General features: G+C 37.1%; 1 protein-coding gene across 5 annotated transcripts in view; it reads left to right on the top strand.

The window, feature by feature from the left end:
• The window catches only part of INVS (inversin), a 142073-nt gene that overhangs the window by 61430 nt on the left and 55500 nt on the right, over positions 1-25143 (top strand). For 4 of the 5 annotated variants that reach the window (XM_067743816.1, XM_067743813.1, XM_067743815.1 and 1 more), the window contains exons 4-8: positions 5993-6166; positions 10225-10392; positions 14144-14324; positions 16842-16951; positions 20317-20488. In XM_067743816.1, coding sequence (XP_067599917.1) covers positions 5993-6166; positions 10225-10392; positions 14144-14324; positions 16842-16951; positions 20317-20488 — 805 coding nt within the window. The remainder of the gene's footprint in view (positions 1-5992; positions 6167-10224; positions 10393-14143; positions 14325-16841; positions 16952-20316; positions 20489-25143) is intronic. The other variant, XM_067743814.1, reaches the window with a different exon arrangement.

The following is a 25143-nucleotide window of genomic DNA, read 5'->3' as shown; positions in this document are numbered from 1 at the left end:
AGTAACTGTGATACCCCTAGTATCACTAGACATGGGGCTGCGAAACATCATTATAAGTACAGATTCTTATAATGGACCAGGAGCTGGATGTTAGCAGCTATAAGGGTGAGCAAAGAGAAAAAAAGAAAAAAAACAAAAAATAACAGCAAACAATCTTCTCTTTAAAATGAGCCCTCAAACAAAATATATGAAGAAATCTCATGCTAAGAAAGCTACCAGTATCATCATTCAGATCATGAATTCATTCCTAGCGGAAGAACATAAACAAAGGAAAAAGAAAAGCCACACAAAGAGAGAAGATATTTGCAAAACAAGCTAAGAATTAGTATCCAGAATATGTAAATAACTTCTATAGATCAGTAAGAAAAAGACAAATAGCTCAGTTGCAAAATGAGTAAACAATGCAAAAAAGCTCTTCACAGAAGAAGAAACAAATAGCTAACAAAGACGTTCCACTTCAAGAAGGGAAATGAAAATTAAATCCATGGTAAAATACAATTGTATACCCATCATATTGGCAAAAGTTAGCAAGTCTGACAAAACCAAGTGTGGAGAGGATGTGGCGAAACAAGCATTCTCAAACATTAGTGGTGGGAGTGTAAATTGGAGTAACTACTTGAGAGAACAGTTTCAGCCCAGCAGCTTCAGAAATTCTGGCACGTGTACCAGGAGCTACAAGAAAATTCATTACAGTATTGTTTGTAATAGTGAAAAGTGAGAAACATGCTAAGTATTCCCTTAGAGAATAAATAAATATAATATTATTTTCATATGACAGAAAGCTTTCTTCAGTGAAAATGTATGAACCAAAGCAATTTGGATACATCTCAAAAATATTGCTTTGAGTTAAAGGTGGCAAGTGATTCATGTAGGGCTACTTATATAAAGATTGAAAACATGTAAAATAATGCTATGTAGTTTATGAATACATGTATTTGTAAGAAATAAAATGTATCAAAACATTCACTGGAATGATAACCACCAAGTTCTCCAAAGAGAGAAAAGGTAATAGAATTGGGGAAGGACACAAAGGGAGTATTAACCATATACGTTATGTTTTATTTCTTAAAAATGAAAAATCTAAAACAAAATATCAAAGTATTTCACTCAGAACTTCCATATCATTGTTATTAAGATTAAATGACTTTTCCTAAAAAAAGGAGTTCCTCTTAGCAAGTTGGACAGACAAAAATATGAGCTTAAGTGGCATTTTGAGTTGATTTGTTCCCAGATTCATTTCAAGAGCTGTTCTCCAGGTCAGAGAGCTTTTTCATTCTCTTTTACCCTTTCAGATATTATACTCCTTTTCATGTATTTGGGGAAAATCCAAATGTCATAATCACTTACATTACAGACAAAAGAAGCTCATGGTGTTAATAATTACAGGAAGATTAAGATGAGGATTATTAGTACCTAACAACAACGGCAACAACAAAAAACCAGAAACTGAGAAACGACGTCTTATTCAATGTTTCAGAGACATTAGGAAATATTTTCACATTTCGCTGGCATAATAGACCTCATCATATCAGAGTTAATGTCCTTTTAGTGATGAAATCAGGACTTTTTTGTAACTTTAGCTCTCATTTCTGCTCACTTACCACCGGAATTTTCTTAAGAATATACACTCTTTTGATCTATTATCTCTTTTGATCTTATACTATTTCCTACCCAGTCAGAAATTATAAAAGCAAATTCCAAAACAGTCTTCACCTCAGGATCATGTTCTGTGTGGCCCTAAGATATGATACTAAATTGTTAACTTCCAAATCATCCCCAAAGTATTTGTGTTATAATAAACTTGAAAACTTAAGAAGTCCAAATTTCAAGCAATAGTGAGGAAATGTTTAGACATTTTGTCTGTTTGCTTTTGTATTGAGGAGGCTTTACGGGAAACAAAGTAGCCTATAACATGTGTCCCCAGGGTCATACAGTCTTCAGGGGGTTATCAAAATAGCTTGCTGCCTCAAACTAGTGTTGTCCTCTTTTCCACTGATATTACAAATACTCTCCTGATTTTAGCTCAAAGGTTGTCTGTCCCCTCTGTTCAGTCTCAGAATTGAGTTTGCATACACTGGGCATTTAATAAATGCTTGTTCATGAGACCAAGGAGGTTGACCTTGGTCCAAATGGATTATATTGTTTCTAGTCCCAGCATTCGTCAGTAATATCTGATGTGTCTCTGTCCTTTGGAATAGAAGAAGCTGGCCTGATCATATAGCTGACCCCTCCTCAGGGTACCAGCTAAATTCCTACTGGGTATGTTCTTGTTGGTACTATATCACCTTTATCCGTAAGTAGAGTATAGACATCTTTCTCAATGTAAAAAAAAATCAGAAAAGCCATTATTTATAACATTCCAACTATTTTTACTTTTACCTGTTCCTAACCTTGGTTCTCTCCTTAATCAGTAGCTGAACTATGTATACCATGTTCAGTTAGATCTTTCTATCTACATGCCCTCTGTCATGGGCCATTCTTGGTTCCACTTGACCATTTATGTTTTATTGCTTCCTCCACATTGGAAAACTGTCCATAATAAAGTTAGCAAACATTCCTGAGCATTTGCTTTGTGTACTGTTCTAAGTACAGAGATTACCTTTATCATTTCATATGCATGATAATCTCAGGTACTATTATTATTCCTGTTTTACAGATGAGGAAATTAGAGTCACAGGAAGATACTTTAATTGATATGTAAAAATTTTCCACGATACTTCTGTGAGGAGCAAAGATGAAATCTATGTCAAAGAGCTTTGTAATAAGTAAAGTACAAACATTTTACTCCTTCCTGCTTTGTAACAAGGTTCAATGGATGTTTGTTGAATGAATGAGTGATTATTACTGAGGTGTACGATGTTTTCTGTAGGTAGAATCTGCAGAATAATGTGAAATGTAAATATACCAAGCACTGTCTATAAGTCAGTAGCCACCCCCTAACACATTCTAGTTTCCTCCTTCTCCTTCCCATTTCCTCTAAATTTCAAATTCACAATGACTGTCTGATTGAATATCTTTAAAAGTCATGATGAATTATTCTGTAATATTTGAAATGTTATGCTCAGAAAGGTCAAACCTTATTTTTTTGGTATGAAGTACCACATATGTTTATTTTTCCTGGGCATTTTTCTCCTTTTCTGAAAGAAAAGATGGCAAGAGATTTAGAGCAGGGTGCCCTCTTGAGGAAATTTTAGTACCTTCTCAAAAACTTGCATTGGGTGAAATCAGAAAATCCAGATAAATGATGTCCACTATGAATGAAGCTCAGATAAATAAAACATTAAAAAGTAATAGTAACCAAATTCCAGATATTTGAGAGTTAATATTCTTTTTTTTTAATATGTTAGGGGTAGGAGTTTATTAATTTATTTTATTTATTTTTGCTGTGTTGGGTCTTCGTTTCTGTGCGAGGGCCTTCTCCAGTCGCGGCAAGCAGGGGCCACCCTTCATCGCGGTGCGCGGGTCTCTCACTGTCGCGGCCTCTCGTTGCGGAGCACAAGCTCCAGACGTGCAGGCTCAGCAGCTGTGGCTCACGGGCCTAGCCGCTCCGCGGCACACGGGATCCCCCCAGACCAGGGCTCGAACCCGTGTCCCCTGCATCAGCAGGCAGACTCTCAACCACTGCGCCACCAGGGAAGCCCTGAGAGTTAATATTCTTAACTGTTATGATCTAATTTAGCAACTGTAAATAAGAATTTTTAAATAAAAACAAAAACCTCTATAAGATATTTCATTTCCTCTTATTCACTCAGTCCTTCAAGTAATATTTATTAAGCACCTATTATGTGCCAGGAACCATGCCGAGCACAGTGGTCAACAAAACATAGTCTCTGCCTTCATGATGCTTACTGCTTATGAGGGAAATCTCAGTGAAGGGAAATAAAAACATATGTAACTACAAACTGGGGAAAGTACTATGAAGGAAATGAAAGGGTACTGCAATAAAGAAGAACAAAATAAGTTCTGCTTAGGGTGGTCAAGGAAAGCCTCTCTGAAAGGAAATAAATAAGCTGCATTCATTTGTTTTTCAGTCCATTCCAAGTTTGTCCATCTAGTATAGACAGCCTTATGACCCTTTTCCTAGCCCTGTTCTCCCTTATCTCTGCCCCAGCCCTGGAGCTGAGTTGAATCCTGTCTTTGCCCCTGTAGGCAAGCAGGCAAGTCTCATTCTTCCTTCTGCACCTCACTGTTGCTCTAGCTAGTTCCCTTTGCCTTACTTAGAGCCTCACGTGCATCACAGTGGGGAACCTGCTCAATCAATAAATGTCTTCCTTACTAATACCAATAGCTCCTGATAGCAGAACATTAATGCATTGTAATTATAATACTTAAAGGTCACATTTCCAACAATGTTAAGGATGTAGAGGGTCTCAGAAGATGAAAAAGACAGGTAGCCCTGCCTGCCACTATGCTTTGAATAGGGAAAGAGAAAATACACATGAAGTAGACAGAGAACTTGATCATACAATGCAGTTTGTTCATGTTGACTTTGAAATATCTGTGATACCAAGCATATTGAAGACTCCAATCAGAATTGGAAATATGGAGCTAGATCTCAGGAAAGAGTTTAAAAGAACTACGGAATTTTTTTTAATTTTTATTATTTTTTTGTGTGTGTGGTACTTGGGCCTCTCACTGTTGTGGCCTCTCCCGTTGCGGAAGACAGGCTCCGGACGTGCAGGCTCCGGACGCGCAGGCTAAGCGGCCATGGCTCACGGGCCCAGCCGCTCCGCGGCATGTGGGATCTTCCCGGACCGGGGCACGAACCTGTGTACCCTGCATCAGCGGGCAGACTCTCAACCACTGCGCCACCAGGGAAACCCAGAACTATGGAATATTTTTGTTGTTGTTGTTTTGTTTTGTTTTTGTTTTTGTTTTTGTTTTTTTTGCGGTACGCGGGCCTCTCATTGCTGTGGCCTCTCCTGTTGCAGAGCACAGGCTCCGGACGCGCAGGGTCAGCGGCCATGGCTCACAGGCCCAGCTGCTCCGCGGCATGTGGGATCTTCCCGGAAGGGGGCACGAACCCATGTCCTTCGCATCGGCAGGCGGACTCTCAACCACTGCACCACCAGGGAAGCCCCTGGAATATTTTTCAAGGGTTTCAAAGCTCACATAGACATACTATAAAATGGTCGACCTGAGTCCCCACCAGTGTATTACTCTAGCCCTTGTAACTAAACTTCTTTCTCCAGATGGGTTGGTTCTGCCAGATTGGAGGGTTTAACTGGTGCAGAGAGCACTGCCTGCAAGTGGGCGGCCTACAGTGACTTCTGGGTTGGTGTTTGTGTGAACAGATGAGTCTGGGACCTGAACTTTGAGGAAGCTGCTTCTACCTTAGCTGTACCTGTAAATAGCTCTCGTCAAGAAAGCTAACCACCTTTTCCTTATTAACCAAATGACTGTGAACAAAATATTTAACCCCTTTGAATCTCAATTCCCTCACCTGTAAATTGGGGTTTAAAATCTCTACTTATTTCACAAAGTTATTATACTTTGAATATAAATAATATGTGCTGTGCTGGTCAGATTGTGCTGAAACTAATACATTCACACATTGTTGCAACTAGATAGCAATTTGGAAAATACACCAAAAACCATAAAATGCACAAACTCCTTTGACCCAGTTATTTGGTTCCTGATAATTTATTCTATGGAAAAAAAATATGTGAAAAATCATGTACATTGTAGCATTTTCTATTAAAAAATATTACAAGCAATAATAGAATGATTAAATAAAATGTCTTGCCTTAACACAATGAAATATTGACCAGCCACTGAGTAAACTAAATGCATATAGAAAGCAGTTGGAAAGAAACGTGAAAAAATAAAACAATTGCTAGAGTAGTAGAATTATATGTATTTTCCTTTTATTAATTTATCTGAATGTTATTATTCTAGCAGAATAATTAAAATGCTTAAAACATTTTAAAATTTTTAAAAAAATTTGGCTCCAAACTAAATTTCTTCTTACTGTCTCTTATTTTTTATTTAGGGAAATTATCGTTTCATGAAACTCTTACTTACACGCAGAGCAAACTGGATGCAGAAGGATCTAGAAGAAATGACTCCTTTACACTTGACTACCCGGCACAAGAGCCCTAAGTGTTTGGCGCTTCTGCTGAAGTTTATGGCACCAGGAGAAGTGGATACACAGGATAAAAACAAGGTAACGGACTGTCAAAATCGAAGACAAATAGAGCAGAAAGCAAATGCTTTATTTTATGATGTGAAATCTCAAGGAAGAAGGCCTAAATTACCACTCATGCATGGTAGAACAATTCCAAGTCTCCACACACCCCAGTAAAGTATTTCACTTAAATTCTGTCATTTTATCCTCCCAGCAACGAGATGTGGTGGGTAGTATCATCTTTTTACATATGGGAAAACTGAAGCTCAAGAAGATTAAAATTCTGCCCGAGATCCAATTGGCAGGAATAGAATTCAAACCAGGCCTGTCTAACTCCAACTCAGTATTTGACTGCTAGTCAAGATAGTTGCTAAAGGTAGTTAGATTTGTGGTGGCCAAATGCCCTGGGTAATGAACTAAGTGCATAGTGCTTTAATGGCCTGGGCTTAGGCATCATTCTTCTTGGGTTTCAGTGTAAAAGCCACCACTTGTTCTATGTCCATTGAATTACTTAACTCCTCTATTCCTCAATTTTCTCATATGCAAAAAGGGGATAAAGGGTTGTTGAAGATAAAATGAGACGATATATATGAAGTGTTTAGCACAATGCCCAGTGCATAGTATTCTCTCAATAAATATTAGCTTAAAATTATTATTATTAGTTCATTTTGATTCTAACATCTGCTCTGGCATTCTTACTAGGGTCCATTATCTTCCCTGCTCTTGAGTTTTAACATAGTGTGCCCATTGGTCATTGTTTGGGTCAACACTCTGATCATTCCTTACAGGAAAAAAATGTGGTCTTTAGTTAGACAAATGCAATCATCCTCTTCCTTTTCATCAGGCACTTAATCATAGAGTCTTGCTAACTCCAGCACTCTCATGTAATTAAAACTCTTATAAGTCATTCACTGGGTTTATATTCAATAATATTTTCACTCCCATAGTGTTCTTTATGTGACTTTTAGATTTTGTTTAGTAGTCATTCACATAACCCAGAGTTCTGAAATCAACTTTAACTTTATTTTACAACTTGTAAATTAATATTATTCTTAACTCACAGCATTTATAGTGCTGATATTTCACTGAGAATTCCCTGGTGGTCCAGTGGTTGGGACTCTGTCTTTTCACTGCTGAGGGCCTGGGTTCAATCCCTGGTCAGGGAACTAGGATTCCACAAGCCAAGTGGCTAAATAAATAAATATTTCACTGAAAAAAGCACAAGACCCATTAATCACTTGAGAAGCTACAACTGTCTTTGGGCTTCATGTCTTCCCCAATATATTCTGTGAACTTCCTGCTGTCTTCCAGTCCTTGTATGTTCTTCTGTTATTGAACAGGGATGGGAGGTTATTCAGTCAGAGAGATGGAAAATGGATCTGCATAGTCCAGGCAGCCACAGAGAAGAAAGAAGGACAAAAGCATAGAGCACTGAGTCTCAAACCATCTGAGGTGAAGGATCGTTTTTTTTTTAAATTTCTAATCTGTCACAGACCAATCATATTATAAAATACATTAAAAGTGAGCAACAAAAAACCAAACAACTCAATTAAAAAACTGGCAAAGGACTTGAATAGACATTTCTCCAAAGAAGATATACAAATGGCCAATAAGCACATGAAAAGATGCTTAATATAACTAATCACAAAAGAAACACAAATCAAAAACCACAGCGAGATAGCACTTCACACCCTTTAGGATAGCTATTATCACAAAAAAACAAAAATAACAAGTGTTGGTGAGGATGTGGAGAGATTTGAACCCTTGTGCACTGTTGGTGGGAATGTAAAATGGTACAGCCACTGTGGAAAACAATATGGCAGTTCCTCAAAAAATTAAACATAGAACTACTATATGATCCAGTAAATCTACTTCTGGTTATATACCCAAAAGAATTGAAATCAGGAATGAGAACAGATATTTGTACATCCATGTTCATAGCAGCGTTACTCAAAATAGCCCAAAGATGTTACTCACAAACCTCCCAAATGTCTTTTGATGGACAGCTGGATTAAAAAAATGCAGTATATACATACAGTAGAATATTATTCAGCCTTAAAGAGGAATGGAATTCTGACACATGCTACAATGTGGATGAACTTTGAGGACATTATGCCAAGTGACAAGTCAGACACAAAAAGACAAGTACTGTAAGATTCCACTTACAAGGTACCTAGAGGAGTCAAATTCATACAGACAGAAAGTAGAATGGTGGTTGCCAGGTGACGGGGAGGAGGTGGGAATTAGGAGTTATTGTTAAATGGGTATGGAGTTTCAGTTTGGGAAGATGAAAAAATTCTGGAGATAAATAGTACTGATGGTTACACAACAATGTGAACGTACTTAATACCACTGAACACTACACTTAGAAACAGTTAAAATGGTAAATTTTATGTTATGTACATTTTACCACAGTCCAAAAAAAAAGAATTACTAGAAAAATAAAAAACAAAGATGTAAAAAAATGCAACCCCAAACTTTTTACTGTTAGGTTCAACAGCATAATATATTTCAGTAAATATATTCAGAACAGGGACTTCCCTGGTGGTACAGTGGTTAAGAATCTGCCTGCCAATGCAGGGACGGGACACGGGTTCAATCACTGGTCCAGGAAGATCCCACATGCTGTGGAGCAACTAAGCCCGTGTGCCACAACTACTGAGCCCGCGTGCTGCAGCTACTGAAGCCCACGTGTCTAAAGCCCATGCTCCACAACAAGAGAAGCCACCAAAATGAGAAGCCCGCGCACCACAACGAAGAGTAGCCCCGGCTCGCCGCAACTAGAGAAAGCCCACGCACAGCAGTGAAGACCCAACACAGCCAAAAATTAATTAATTCTTTAAAAAAGAACAAATATAGGAAAAGAAAAGAACTACAGAAACTGTACATGTTGTTTACTGAAAATGTGGTTTTAGGCGATTAACTGCTTTGATATTTGTGACTTTTTTATTCTTCAGTTATCACTAAACAAAAAGTAATGAGTTAATAACTCTACATGTTAGACGCCTGTAGGTTCACTTTGAATGAATACCACATATGCCAACATTTAAAGTTTTTAATGTGACAGTTGAGCTTGGTTCTTGCTGTTAAATGATTTCGTTCTAGATTGGATTCATGACAATGCTACTCTCAAGGTATAAAGTATATCTAAACAGTTTCTCTGTGGTTTCATTAATAGTTCTCCTAATAGAGAAACCAGTATGTTGATGAGAATGACAGAAGAGATTTTTAAAGCAACATTGGCAAATTCAGCATGTTCATTTTTAACTTTATCTAAAAATAAAGCAAGTGTTGCTGTATTTTTAAAATATATCTTAACAATTTATCCTGTAAAATTAGTTAAATTTAAATTTATCCTTTGATATAAAAAATGGATTCTAGATCCATGATTTCCTATGCATGGATCTTTTCTGATAGATATTAAAATATAAACCTTCTATCAGATTCTTAAGGTGCTTAGTACAATATCAAGATGATCACTTGGGGCTTCCCTGGTGGTGCAGTGGTTTAGAGTCCGCCTGCTGATGCAGGGGACACAGGTTTGTGCCCCGGTCCGGGAGGATCCCACGTGCCGCGGAGCAGCTAGGCCTGTGAGCCATGGCCGCTGAGCCTGAGCGTCCGGAGCCTGTGCTCCGCATGGGAGAGGCCACAACAGTGAGAGGCCCGCGTACCGCAAAAAAAAAAAAAAAAAAAAGATGATCACTTGCTTTGTTGATAATTATTCATAAAATATTTCGCTGGGTTTTTCTTTCTCAGTATTATCAGGTATTAGTACTTGATAACCTAAATCCCTGCCATGGTTAAGATGTCAGATTCTGGAGTCAGACTGCCTGGGTTTAAACTCTCTATTCAGCCACTTGCTACCTTCACACCCTTGAGCAGATTACTCACCCTCTTCGTACTTAACTTTCCTCACCAGTCGTATGCAAATTCAAGAGTACTCATTTCCCAGAGTTGTCATGATATAGACTACATGAGATAAAATATATAAAACTCTTACGACAGTGCCTGTCACACACTGAAAGTTTGGGAAGAGTTTGTTGTGTTTTCACTGTTACTGTAGTTACTGTTATTTTGAGAATCTCTCAATTTTGCAGCAAACAGCTCTGCATTGGAGTGCCTACTACAATAACCCTGAGCATGTGAAGCTGCTCATCAAGCATGATTCCAACATTGGAATTCCTGATGTCGAAGGCAAGATCCCACTTCACTGGGCAGCCAACCACAAAGATACGAGTGCTGTTCATACAGTGCGATGCATTCTGGTGGGTGTAATGGATGGCCTTTCCAAATATATATATATATATATATACACACACACACACACACACACACTCTCTATATATATATATATATATATAAAAAATGAAATATCCAATATATGCAAAAGCATTTATATGACACACAACCAAATTATGAAGCAAAAGAGTATAACAAACACGTGAGCTCATCACCAAGAAATAAAACATTTTAATACTGTTATTTAAGACCAAACAGAACTTTCCTATGTGCCAGTTTCCAAATACATTCTCTCTCCCTGTGCCATTCCTGTCCCCTATCAACTGCTTTTCTGAGTTTATATTTATCATCCCTGTCTTTGTTTTATACTTGTTCTTATTAAATAGTAAACAGATGTAAGTGAATATTTATATAATACATTTAAGATATATAAGGAAACAACAAATCCTCATGTACTCATCACTGAGTTGAGGAGCCAAGTACATTACCATTGAAGTTCCCTGGATACCTCCCAGTACCGTTCTTTTCTCTCCTTTCTCAGAGTCAGCCACTATCCTCAGTTTTGTGATTATCATTCCACTGGTTTTCATTATAGTTTTGACATGTGTTTGTATCCCTAAAAAATATATTGTTTAGTTTTTAACATTTTTGAATTTTATATTCATAGAATCATACTGTATGTATTCTTCCGCAACATACTTTTCTCTTGCTCAGTGTTAAGCTAGTGATTTTATCTATGTTGCTATGTGTAGCTGTAATATATTACTTTTTACTGCTGTATAGTATTCCATTTTATGAAGATTAAATGACACACATTATTCAGTCTGTTACTGACTGACATTTGGAACTGTTTCCAATTTTTTGCTATTTACAACAGTGCTGCTCTGAACCTTTTGTAAAAGCATATCTAGGGTATCTAGGGTATGTATTTAACTGGTTGTTGCAGGTATATAGAAATGCAATTGATAGTTTGGGCCATTAATTATATATTTAACCAACTTGGTATACTTTCTTATTAATTTTGAATATTTATCAGTATATTCTTTGAGGTTTTCTAATCACTCCTTCCCAAATTCCAACTTACAGGCTATGGTAGTCTAATATTTAGTCCTATTTGCTTATAACACACAAATTAGACTTTAAAAGATATTGTTTTATTTGTACAATGAAAATTTATTTCTACTTGTGTGTTAACTAATTTCTTTGCTCTGCATTTCTTCTTGAGTCTCAAATTTTCCTTCTAGAGTTATTATTATCTTACTTCCTGAAATATAATTCTTAGAACTTCCTTTAGTGTAGATCTATGGTGGTAAACTCCCTGATTTTTTTTTTATAAACTTATTTATTTGTTTGTGTTTTGTTTTGTTTTTTTGGCTGTGTTGGGTCTTTGTTGCTGTGCATGGGCTTTCTCTAGTTGCGGTGAGTAGGGGCTACTCTTCATTGCAGTGTGTGGGCTTCTTTTGTTGTGGAGCACAGGCTCTAGGCGCACAGGCTTCAGTAGCTGTGGCACGTGGGCTCTAGAGCTCAGGCTCAGTAGTTGTGCATGGGCTTTGTTGCTCCATGGCATGTAGGATCTTTCCAGCCCAGGGACTGAACCCATGTCCCCTGCATTGGCAGGTGGATTCTTAACCACTGCACCACCAGGGAAGCCCTCCCTGATTTTATTTGTTAAGAACGTCTACATTTCTACTGTGCTCTTGAATATATAGTTTTCCTGTATACACAGTTCTAAGTAGTTACTTTTCTCAACTCTTTCAGACTGTCATTTTGCTGCTTTCTGCCTTTCATTAATTCCTCTTGAGGAGCCTGTTATTGGTCTATGTCACCCCTTTATAGATATCTTTTCTCTCAGGCTGCTTTTTAAAATTTTTCTATATGGCATACTACAGTTTTACTACGGTTTGTCTAGGTGTGCCTTTTTTTTTTTTTTCCTGTTTGGTATACATTCTGATTATTGCATCTCATTTCTGGAAAATATATAACCATTATCTCTTTAAATATTGCATCTCTTTTATTCTCTCTACTCCTGCCTATGGGGTCTCCAGGAATACATATTTTAGACTTTTCCATTTTACTTTCCATGTCTCTTAACTTCTCTTTTACATTTCTATCATCTTGTCTCTTTCTACTACATTCTGGGTAATTACATCAGATCTGCCTTCCAGTTTGCCAGGTCTTTCTTCAGCTGCATCCAATCTCTTGTTTACCCTATTCATTTAGTCTTCAGTCTTAGTGATTACATTTTCACTTCTAAAAGTTCTACTTGGTTCTTTTTCAGATCTGCCTGATCATTTTGAGAATTTTTGTTCCTTGCTCACCTTTTATTTCATTTTTTATTTTCTTACATGTTTCATAGATAGTTATTTTATATTCTTTATGTGTTAATTACAAGATCTGAAGTCTTTGGAGGATGATTCTCACTCATAATATCTTATTTCCTCACAGATTTGGCTTTTTTTTTCTCCTTTATAAATGCATCTAAGTCCTTGGGAGACTCAAGGCCCTAGAATACCATTGTGGTAATATTCTACTTCTTTTTTTGAAGCGTTTATAATACCTTTAATACTCTTTTTTGTAAAATAGCCTGACTGTATAGACAGCTCTAAATCTGGGATGGCCCTTCAGAGAGTTCTTAAATTTGGACAAGAGAGCTTGGCTTTGGATATGACCTAATCTGAGAAGGGACCTGACCGTGGGTGAGGTAACTCTCTTTAGCTGAAGCAATTCCAAAAGGATGACAGTAGAAAGTCATTTGCTGGCAGCACTTGCAGCAGCTGGGGAAGTAGGTCCTTTAGTCTTGAAGGAGGACCTAAGCAATGCATCATATCTGCTGCAAAGATCCAGTAGAAAAATAAATGTTGTGAACTATCAATTTAAACCGAATATCCGATAAACATATGATTTTAAAAAAACTGCACCTCATTCATAAAAGAAATACAAATTAAAACATCAGTGAAATGCTTTTCATACCTATAAGGGGAAAAATGTTGTAAGTTTGATAATACTAAGTGGTTAATATGTACCAGCATGTGGGGAAATAAAAGCTTTTACACATCGTCATGGATGTGTTAATTAGTACAGCCATTTAGAGAGCAGTTTGACAATACTAGCTGAAGATACAAATATCCTTCAACCCAGCAATTTCCCATCTAGGTGTCTGGGCTAGAGAAAAATCACATGTGCCACAAAGGGACATGTAAAGGAAGCGTGTTCATTGCAGCATTATTGTTAATAGTGGGAAAAAATGTAAATAACCTAAATATCCCTCAGTAGGAGAATGGTTAACTAAATTGTGGTTTAACAAATGGACTAGTATCATCATAGATACCCAAATGTATTGTGTTGGAATTAAAAATTCAAAAGTATAATTTTGAAAGAAAAAATTCAAGGATATGTATGGTATAATACATAAGTATAAATATTGAAAACACACATACAAAATTTAACTGTTGTTTATGGATGTATATATATGAAGCAAAAATACAAAACATATGCCTTTAGCTGAAGCTGTAAGAGATAAAAAAAGCACATTAGGCAAAATGTTGATCCCTATTTAATCTATTGATAGATGGTACATGTTGTTTATTGTATCTTTTCTGTACTTTTTATAGTTAAATATGAAATTTAATTTTTAAAGATTTAGACTATATACATTTTTTCTGAATGTATCACTTCTGCTGAGAGAGAATATGTAGGTTTCAAAAATTGCTCAGTTAATACTATGTCAAATGTGATTTAGTAAGGATTCCATGTATGTCTCTGGTTCCTTAAAAATAGGATGCTGCTCCAACAGAGTCTTTACTGAACTGGCAAGACTATGAGGGTCGAACACCTCTTCACTTTGCAGTTGCTGATGGGAACGTGACAGTGGTTGATGTCCTGACCTCATACGAAAGCTGCAATATAACATCTTATGATAACTTATTTCGAACGCCTCTTCACTGGGCAGCTTTACTAGGTGAGTTGAATGTGAAACCAAGGATCAACAGCAGGAGGAACTGCATGAGTATAGGAAATTTTCCATGGCTTCTCTCCCCCTGTCAGCTCCCACCTCCTATTTAATTGTTTTAGTTTTTAATTGATACGTGGCACTTTATACCTAAATCCCTCTGTTGTATGCTTAAATTTTAGCAATATAAAATGTATTCTCTGTTATATATTAATTTCAACATCGTGTCTTTTCATTTTTATTATAAAAGTAATGCACATTTGTTGACAAATGTAAATATAAAATTATCATCACATTCAATGCCTTTGCTTTTTTGGAGAAGGGCTTTAATTTTATGTGTGAGCTAATACTATGATATTTGATTTCCTTTTCATCATATTTCCTGATATGCCTTTGACTTAATCTTTTTGGGGATCACTTTTTTAGATGAGAGAGTATATATGTGTATGTGTCTGATTTTTGGCAATCTGAGAGTCTTTCTCTTTTAGTGAAGGAGTTTTACCCACTGATAATCATTGTTATAAATTGTATAATTTGATCTTTTTTCTGTTATTCTGCTCTTTGAGTATTATTAGTGTTTTGGTTTTTTTCCTGATTCCTTTGTTTTCTGCCTTGTGGTGTGTGCATTATATTCGTTGTTGTTTGGTTTTGAATTGCCTAATGTTTTAGGAGGATTTTTAGGTTCTACTAGTAGTTACTTTTAAATTTTTAAGCCTAAATCAGAGTCCAGAGCAAAACTGTGTCTATTGATTCCCATCTATTTAAAATGAGGAATTTAGCACACTTTCACTTATCATTCTTTGGGTATTTGTAAATATAATCTGATAGTAATTATTAATTAATATTAATAATTATAATAAACCGTTATTATTATGGACTTAGTTTTTAAATTACACATTATCTCTTTTTTAAATGATTGCATTCAGTTTTATAGTCAGATTTATAATTATTATTTAGACTTCATTTCAAGGTGCAGTTTCATCCCTTTTTCTCTGCATTCTAGGAGGACTTTGCAAATTTGTCTCCACAGCACTAAATTGACTTGTGTTTCACAAGTTCAGCTTTCTTTCTGCCTCTTATAGATTGTATTTTAGGTTATATTTTGATTTCCTTCTCTCATCCATATTTCTTTTTATCTCAGCTTTTTTCCTTTTTATCTCCTTCCATTACCTTTTCATTTTAGATTATTCTCTTCTTAGGATATTCTGTTTCATTTCATAGAGGCCATCTCTTTGCAAAAGTCAAGGATGCCAAACAGTTGCCTGAAATTTTCCTCTGGATCCTTCTCTAGATCATTTTCTGAGGTATGCTCTTCTTCTTTCTGATGGTGTTCCTTTCTCCCTGTCCTAGAGTATGTTTTCATATAGCCTTTTCTGAATTTTTCTCTTTATCTTTCAAACAAGAGATATTTAGGGCTTCCCTGGTGGCGCAGTGGTTGAGAGTCTGCCTGCCGATGCAGGGGACACGGGTTCGTGCCCCGGTCCGGGAAGATCCCACATGCCGCAGAGCGGCTGGGCCCGTGAGCCATGGCTGCTGAGCCTGTGCGTCCGGAGCCTGTGCTCCGCAACAGGAGAGGCCACAACAGTGAGAGGCCCACATACCAAAAAAAAAAAAGAGAGATATTTAGATTAACTATGTGCATAGATTGCCTTTGATCCTGTTTTTGCCCATTCATGTTATGGAGAACTCCATCTCAAACCATAGCTGGAGAGCAGGTAGACGAGCACAACTCCCACTCAAATTCCTTTTTTTCTGCCTGGCTTTCATGCAGTGTATTGTTGCTCTGCTAATGTGGCATCTTCTTCATTGCCTCATTCCCTATACACTGAAGCAATGGCATGTATGAAATTCAGGTTTCCTAAATATACTATTACCAGGCTTATTTATTCTTTGATCCTTTCTACAGTTCTTCACTTGTGGAGACCACATCCACATCCTCCAAAGTGTACTGCAGAGCATGTTTCTCTACTACCACCTCATCATTCCTGCCCACTTGTTTTCTGGGATTTGAAATCACTGCCTAGATATTAAAAAATTGGGGGAGGGAGGTTAGAGGGGATGGATAGAAGGCCTCAGAGGTCACAAGAGTTTGTATTATAGGTTGTCCTCCTGAATAGCAGAAGAGGACAACTGTGCAGTTCTGATTGATGGTGCAATGGAACCTGGAGACTAGGGACACTGATGGCTGAGATGGGCTGGCTTCTAACGTGCTGCCTTCTGTTTTTATGAGCAGTTTTATAAGGTGAAGCCAGGGGATGCAGTGAGCGGATACCTAATACAGTTTTTTCTCAATCTGGCTATTATAATTAGTCGTTTCCTTCCTGGTGGAAGCATTAAGTTTTTAGTGTTGTAAGTTTTTGCCTTTATGCTACATAATCATGTATTTTCGTGAGAAGTTAGAAGAGGCTGCACTGGGCATTGTGAATGCTGGTTTATGTGCTAATGATTTTTCTTACCCCTTTCCTTTAAATAGATTATAAATGAATCAGTTCTTTTATGTGATAACTACCTTGTGTCTGCTTTCAGGCCACGCACAGATTGTCCATCTCCTTTTAGAAAGAAATAAGTCTGGAACCATCCCATCTGACAGCCAAGGAGCAACACCCTTGCACTATGCAGCTCAGAGTAACTTCGCTGTAAGTAAACCATGACAATTATCTTTTTTTTTAATTAAATTTTTATTTTGATATAATTGTAAATTCACATGCAGTTGTAAGAAATAAGACAGCAAGATCCCGTGTACCCTTCATTCAGTTCACTCCAGTGGTAACATCTTGCAAAAGTATAATATAATGTCATAAACTGGAAATTGATATTGATATAATCCACTGACCTTATTCAGGTTTCACACTGTTACATGTACTCATTTGTGTGTTTGTGTAGCAATTATTTTTTAACAATTGCTCATACTGTTCACTCTCTGATTCAGGTGATAGTCTGAATTTTTATAAAGTTGTTAGTCACGTGGGAAGTTTTAAAGAATTTTTATTTTAACTGTTCAGTGTAGCATTTTGCTTTACTGCAAGTGTACTTAATCTTTTTTGTTAATTGTAAGGCACTAAAGACAATCTAGTGTTTGGCAATCTATAATTGTCCTGAAGGCAGTGGGCAAGGCTTTAGAACTAAATAGACCTTGGCTAGAATCCTGACTGTGCTATTTGCTAGCTGTATGACCTTGCATAAGTTCTTAACCTCTCTGAATCTTAGTTTCTTCATATGTAAAATGAGAATAATTATACCTTTTATTTTAGGATTATTGTAAGGATTAGAGAAAGTTTATGACCAGTGCCTAGTGTAATACTTGGCATAGAGTAGGTATTCAAGAAATAGCATTCATTGTTATTATTATTTGTGCTAATAATTTTGTATATTGTACATCGGAGAAAGCAAAAATATGAATTATTGATATATCCAAAGATATTAACTATTATTAATAGTTCCTTCCTGCCACCCTTTACAGTTTACAAAGTACTTTCTCATCCATTATGTCACTCAGTCCAGCCAGCAACATGATAATGTCTAGGCTGCTTCAGCCTCCTGAGTATGAGTGGCCACTAAGAACTAGAGACACATCCAAAGAGGCACACATTAACGCAGTCACAGTGGATTTTGCTGCCTTCTACATGAGAGCGCATAGTGAAACACCTGGTTTCATTAAATTATGAGAATGTTATCATCAGCATAGTATAATTCCATCTTCCTGACCTCCCCAAATGCACTATTGAATTCACTGAATTCTTGGATTGAGAAAACATCTTATTTTCCCACTTTTCTTTCTCTCTGATACCCAGAGCAACTATAGCAATCATCCCCCTTCTTGGCATTCCTAAAAGTCTATTCTATATATCACCTAAAGTTTTGGTAAACCATTATCTTCTATTATCTCCCAAGATCTCAGAAAAATACAGAGTTTTTGAGGAGGAGTTCATTCTTATTACACATAGATAAGAAATCCAATTGGCCCAGTCTACTCAACCTATGGAAATCAGAATTCAATCCATATTTCAACATAGGCCTATGAAAGGATATGTTATCCCTACTTACAGATGAAGAAACCAAGGTTCCAAGAGAGTAAATGATTTGCTCAAGATCTTGAACCCAAGTCTTAGACTCCAAATTTAACCTATGTACAGAAACCAGTAATTAAGTAACTGCGCTAATGCAAGTAAGAAAGAACGCTAGAACATTATAGATGTTTATTCAAAGAAACACTTGCTTTAGACAATCTGCCAATTACAGAAATGATTTTTTAAGTTTTTTAATAATTATGCAAATTTTATAGGCTCAGTTTCAAGTCCCTTGATCTCCTGGGACTCTACTAATTCACAAAAGGTTGAAATTCTCTTTTTAAAAAACATCATCAACCACAACAGTCCCATAAAACCCTTGCAAACATTCATCATTAAGAAAACATACTCAACAAAGAAATGTTTGCAAATTATTAAAAGAAACCCCCCAAATCACCAACATTTTAAAATCTTATTTCTTTTTTTTTAATAAATTTATTTATTTACTTATTTTTGGCTGCATCAGGTCTTCATTGCTGCACATGGGCTTTCTCTAGTTGTGGCGAGCGGGGGCTACTCTTCATTGCAGTGTGCAGGCTTCTCATTGCAGTGGCTTGTTGCGGACATGGGCTCTAGGGCATGGACTTCAGTAGTTGTGGCACGTGGGCTCAGTAGTTCTGGCTCGCAAGCTCTAGAGTGCAGGCTCAGTAGCTGTGGCACACGGGCTTAGTTGTTCTGCAGCATGTGCGATCTTCCTGGACCAGGGATTGAACCCGTGTCCCCTGCACTGGATTCTTAACCACCAGGGAAGTACCAAAATTTTATTTCTTTATTCAAATCTACTTCATAAGGACATACACTAGATCCTAAGGAGCACTAAGCTGTAATACCTCAGTAGCTCAACATCTAGTTTTAAGACGAGGAAGCAGTGTGTGTTACAGTGGAAAGAGTGAAGTGATTTAACCCTGCATTCTACTCCTGTTAACTGCTACCAATGCTTATATGACCTTGAGTCTAAATGTCATCTGTAAAGTGAGGAGCTGGACGAGATGAGCCCTTAAATTTTTTCTTGCTCTGAAATATTGATCATCAACATTTTGTACATTTTTGGCCAACTCACAGCCTCCAGAAATTGTTTTCTTCTGAAACTATTTTATTTCCATTCAAGCAAAAGTTTCTATGATCTTCCTAAAAGCTTGTAAGCATCTGAGTTTTGAGGAAAGATGCAATTTTAAATGCTATGAATATTAACCCCCATTAAAATTGTTAAACACTGTTAGAATTACTAAGGGTCCTAATTTTTGTATGATTCTATAGAGGAAGGACCTTGAATGTAGGAAATGCTGAATAAATATTTGTTTAGATGAATTGAACACTGCATTTCTCAGTAACCACCCATAATTATTTGATAAATGCACTATTTTTAAAAATAGCAACAAAACATACAGTGAGAGAATGTATTAGGCTTCTCTGCAGTTGAGTTTTTAAACTTAATTGAGGATGATCATTCTCAATTATTAGAATGTTGAATGAGGGAGTTAGGTTATATTTTTGAAGTGCTATGAAAACTAAAACCAATGTATAAGGACAGAAGATTGTTACTTTCAATGGAAATTGTAATTTCGTTACTCATAAAAAGATAATTTCATTTGATTCAAAAGTAGAGGAAGGGGCTTCCCTGGTGGCACAGTGGTTGAGAGTCCGCCTGCTAATGCAGGGGACACGGGTTCGTGCCCCGGTCCGGGAGGATCCCACATGCCGCGGAGCGCCTGGGCCCGTGGGCCATGGCCGCTGAGCCTGCGCGTCCGGAGCCTATGCTCTGCAACGAGAGAGGCCGCGACAGTGAGAGGCCCATGTACCGCAAAAAAAAAAAAAAAAAAAAGTAGAGGAAAAAATACTTTGCTTCTTAGTGGAAGTCACATATAACACTGACTTTCTTACCAAAGAAAATGCTACTCTCTTGTCTCAAATTTTTAAATGAAGTTTTCTTACAGGAAACAGTTAAAGTGTTTCTAAAACATCCTTCAGTAAAAGATGATTCAGACCTTGAAGGAAGAACATCCTTTATGTGGGCTGCTGGGAAAGGCAGTGATGACGTCCTTAGGACTATGCTGAGTTTAAAATCTGACATTGACATTAACATGGCAGACAAGTATGGAGGTACAGGTAAGAACTGGCAGACATATTCAGTTTGCTTTCATTCAAGCTTCAAAGTGTAGATGGTGCTATTTTGCAAAATAGTAAGTTGAAACCATTGTTCCTAATCTAATATTGTTCGACTTTCATCTTAACTTTTTAAGTTTAGGTTGCCAGGACATCACTCCAGCAGCTTTATTTCTTCCGAGTATTATGGCTAAAATTAGCCTGTGTTTCTACCAAGTGAATCTTGGCATTTGATTTACAAGCCTTGTTGCTCCTTAGACATGATTGCGGGAACTCTTCTAGTCATATATCTTTGTGTAAAAAAGAATGAACCTGCATTTTAAAACTATACATACCTAGCAATTATTAACTATATTTTCAACCATTTAGAATTACATTTTAGAGAACACACACATCTAAGTATGTTCTCACCAGGCTCATTTAATATGCTCTTTTCTCAGTTTTGAACAGCATTGCTGCATTCTGAATCTCCCATTTCAGAGTTAACCTCCCATGGCTCTAGAAGCTTCAAAGCTTCAAAATCTCTTACTAGGTGCTTCCTTTAATCTCTTTTTCTAATAAGAGAGCCCTCTAACTATGTGTTGATTAGTAAGAGAAGTATAAGTTTTTTAACACTCATTGTCACCTTAGAGGTCTCTTCCTTATATACTGCAGTCAGCCCTCCATATCTGAGGGTTTTGCATCTGCGGATATGGAAGCCTGACTTGTATTCACTGTACTATACCATCTTATATAAAGGTCTTGAGCATCTTCAGATTTTGGTATCTATAGAGGCTCCTGGAACCAATCCCCCACAGATATCAAGGGACACCTGTATATCCAAATTGCAAGTCAGAAAGAGAAAGAAAAATCACACAACAGCACAATAACACTGAACAGAAGAAAACCTCAGCTATGAGCTTCTCAATGTTATGTTTTTTTATTTGTAGAAACATACTAGAGCTGTTTGCACCTACCTGTTATCCTGGATAAGATCTTTCTTGACCACCGACACTATTGATGTAGCACTTGGGGGACAGAGGGGAATGGAGTTGCTACACCTCGTATCTCCCTCCCTATACCGAGACCATCTCACCTTCTAATTTTTTAAAAAGAGTTTTTAGGTAATATCAATTTTGATAAAGCCTTTAACTTTTTAAAGTATTGAATATTTCTATACCAAAGCTTCATAATAGACCTTAAGCTTCTTAAGGAGTATTGTACAGGCGCATAGGACACTGAGCTTATAAATGATTTGAATATTTAATTTTTTTGTCAGACTTGTATTAGTATGCAGTCTTTATCACTAGCATCACTCTTTGTTTAACTTTTCATGTATTTTAATAAAGTATGAGCTAGGATACTTGCATTCTGTCGACCAAAGTTGCCTTTCTAATGTGCATCATGGTTGGGGTTGAGACATAAATTCCTCTCAAATTCATTCATTCCCTGGGCTCTTTATCCTAAGGAGATTTTATTATATGTCAGAGATACCTTCCTGACATTTCTATTCTATGCAGGTGAGTTCCTTTCCATCATCCCTCTACAGAGTTGTTTTGCCTTAATTAAAAAAGAGTTCTTATCAATAGCAATATATGGGTATTATTTGGATCTTGATTCAAATAAATAAATTACAAAAAAATTATAAAGCTCTCAGGAAAATGTGAACACTATCTGGATATTTGATATTACAAAGCTTTTGTTAATATTTTTTAGATATGAAAATGGGCCTATCTTTTCTTTGCTTGACTGGGGCTGGGGCTCTGCAAACCACATTCCCTCTTTGCCAGCAGGGGAGTCAGCCCATAGGGGGCAGTACAGGGAGACTGGAAAGCTGGAAGAGGAGCAGGGGAGTGCATCTTCCTGTTTGCTTCCTATTCTTGTTTTTGTTTCCCGTTCCTGTCAGCAATACCCTAGTAAGTCTCACACAACAGAGTACTGAGAGCTTGTTCCAGTGGCAACAGTTAATTTCACTTTGCAGCTTTTCCAGCACTTACGGTAGCCGCCAAAGAGCACCCTCCTCAGAGATACCCGCAACAGCCAAGCAAAGCCCCTCCTCTGAGGTCTGAGCTTCGGCTCTGCCTGGTGCCTCTTCTGAGCGTTTAAAGTTGTAATAATTCCATCCTCTTCTTTTTGTTTCCTCAGTCTTAGAATTGCTCGCCGTTTTCTGCATTTACTGCCTCTGTGATACCTTACTGTTCCCTTTTTGCTTTTTCAGTTCTTCAGTTGCTACAAAGGTAGCAATTCTTCATATTGAATTCTGTTAGAGTTATATGAGAGATACTCTGACTGATACAGTGGTTGTGTTTAAAAAAAGAATCCTTGTCTTTCAGACATACTAAAATATTCACAAACGGAAGCATATGACTCTAGAATTTTCTTCAAAAAATCAGAAGTGGGGGAATGGATAGCAGTTAGATGGAACAAGGTTAGCCAACACATAATTGTTGAATCTGGGTGATGACAATATTGAGTTCATTGGACTATTATTGCCTTTACTTTTGAATATGTTTGAAATTTTCCATAACAGAAAGTTATTGAAAATAATTTTTAAAGCTCCTAGGTAAACTTGTGGTACTTTTTCAAAGAGGGAGCAGCAATAGTAGTCTAAGATTGTTTTAAAATAAATGAAAAAAGTCAGAAATGGGGAATTTCCTTTAATATCATTAATTCTATCTTATGCTTAATTGAAATTTTGTCTGTTTTTTAAAAATCTGACATTGATATTTGTCTGAAGAGTATCTGTTGCATACTTGAAGCCACATTACATAATTGTAGAATTTCAGAAGTAAAAAGTACCTTAAAATTAAATCTAGTCCAGGGTTTTCCAAACCATGTTCTTCAGAGCAACACGTTCCTATAGAGGTACCTGAAATGTTGCTGAGGGGTAAATGCTTAAGTGAGTAACCCTCTACCCCTACTTTAGTCAGAACCACTCAACTCTTAACTATTTTATATGTTGGATGTTGTATAAAATTTCATATGGGAGGGAAAAAAAGCATTCTTATGCTCTTAAATGTGAAAATCACAGAACTCTCACAGATATATCATGCCTTAATTTGCCTTATAACATTCTCACCAGTGTTTTTCACCAAAGACATCTCCCCAGTGTCTTTCAGCCTCTGGTTGAACAGCTCCAATATAGAGAACCCATTACTTCCATCTTAATCTCACTCTATCAGGGTGCGCTTCCTTATACTGAGCCAAAATTTGTCAAACTGAATGTTCCACTCTGCGTTGTCTTCCATATGACACACTTCAGATTTTTGAAGTCTCTCACACCCATCTGAATCTTGTCTAGGCCAAACTAACATTCAGCCATTTAGGTCAGGCTTTTCAAACTCAAGTATGCATGAGAATTACTAGGGCTGTTCCCAGACTATATAGAGATCCTACATCAAATCCTGTCAGAAGTCCTGTTGACTCCACCTCCAAAATATAATCTAAATCTTTCTGCTTCTCTCCATCTCCATTCCTGTCACCCTAGTTCAAGCCACCACTGTTTTCACCCAGTCAACTGCGCTAGCGTTAACTGGTCTCCCTGCTTACACTCTAATTTACTATAATGCATTCTCAAAACAGCTAGAGTGATCTGTTGAAAGCATAAATCGAATATCACTCAGCTACGTAAAGCCCTTCAGTGTCTTCCATCACTCTGACCTGTATGGCCATTTATGGTCTGGCCTTTTCTACCTTTCTGACTTACCTCATTCTCACTCATTGTGCTGCAGCTTCTTTGCCTTCCTTAAACACATAGATTCATTCCTACCCCTGTACTCATTGTTCTCTTTGCCCAGACTACTCTCCCTTGAGATCTCTGCTTTGCTGTCTCTTTTTTATGATTTACTCTCAACTTAAATGTCAGCACCTTAGCAAGGCTTTCCCTAACCACCAATCAAAAGTAATCCCCCAGTCACTCTATATATCAAAATACTTTTTACTTCTTTAATTATACCATCCATCACCATCTAATACTTAAATGTTATTACTTCAGTGTTCTTGTCTTGTTTTGTTTTGCTTCCTCTATGAGAATATAACCTTAGCTATCTTGTTCCCTGCTGAATTCCCAGCATTATATTAGTACCCAGTCCACAATAGCTTCTCAACAAATCCCCAGGAATCTGCATTTCATAGGCATCCCAGGTTTGGTCCATGGATCACACTTTATGAAAGAAACATTATCCTAGACAGTATAGAGCCATAACCCTTAGAAAGAATTGACCCAGGCCTCTACACAGTTATCCTGAAAAATTCAGAATTTAGAGTGATGAATTAAATAGAATTTCAAGAGTAATCTAAAGAGTGATGACATAAGCACTAGAGTGGAATAATGTAGGCAGGGATCAGCGTAATGTGAAACTCACACATAGTCAAAATTACTCTTTCAAACCCCTTACCAGAGAGGAGACTACATTCCATCTCACTTTTTTCTCCAATCTTGAAAGGAATTGCTGTTTTTGAAATTGCGCCCTGAGGAAATAGCTGACTTGCATTTGGAGTCATGTTGTATGAAAAATGCACTCAGTGCAGTAAGATACACATACTCTCAGTACCATGTGGGTACACAGACCAACTGCAGGAATAGCACAGGTAACCAACTGAAGGAACAGTAGATTGACGGTCCCGTCACACAACCCGTCAGGGACATATACTAATTGAGTGGGTTTGTGGGCAGAATT

This window comes from Pseudorca crassidens, chromosome 7 (genome assembly GCF_039906515.1).
Source record: "Pseudorca crassidens isolate mPseCra1 chromosome 7, mPseCra1.hap1, whole genome shotgun sequence".
NCBI classification, from domain to species: domain Eukaryota; kingdom Metazoa; phylum Chordata; class Mammalia; order Artiodactyla; family Delphinidae; genus Pseudorca; species Pseudorca crassidens.
The sequence above is the reverse complement of the archived record's forward strand: the minus strand, read 5'-3'. Positions and strand labels throughout refer to the sequence as shown.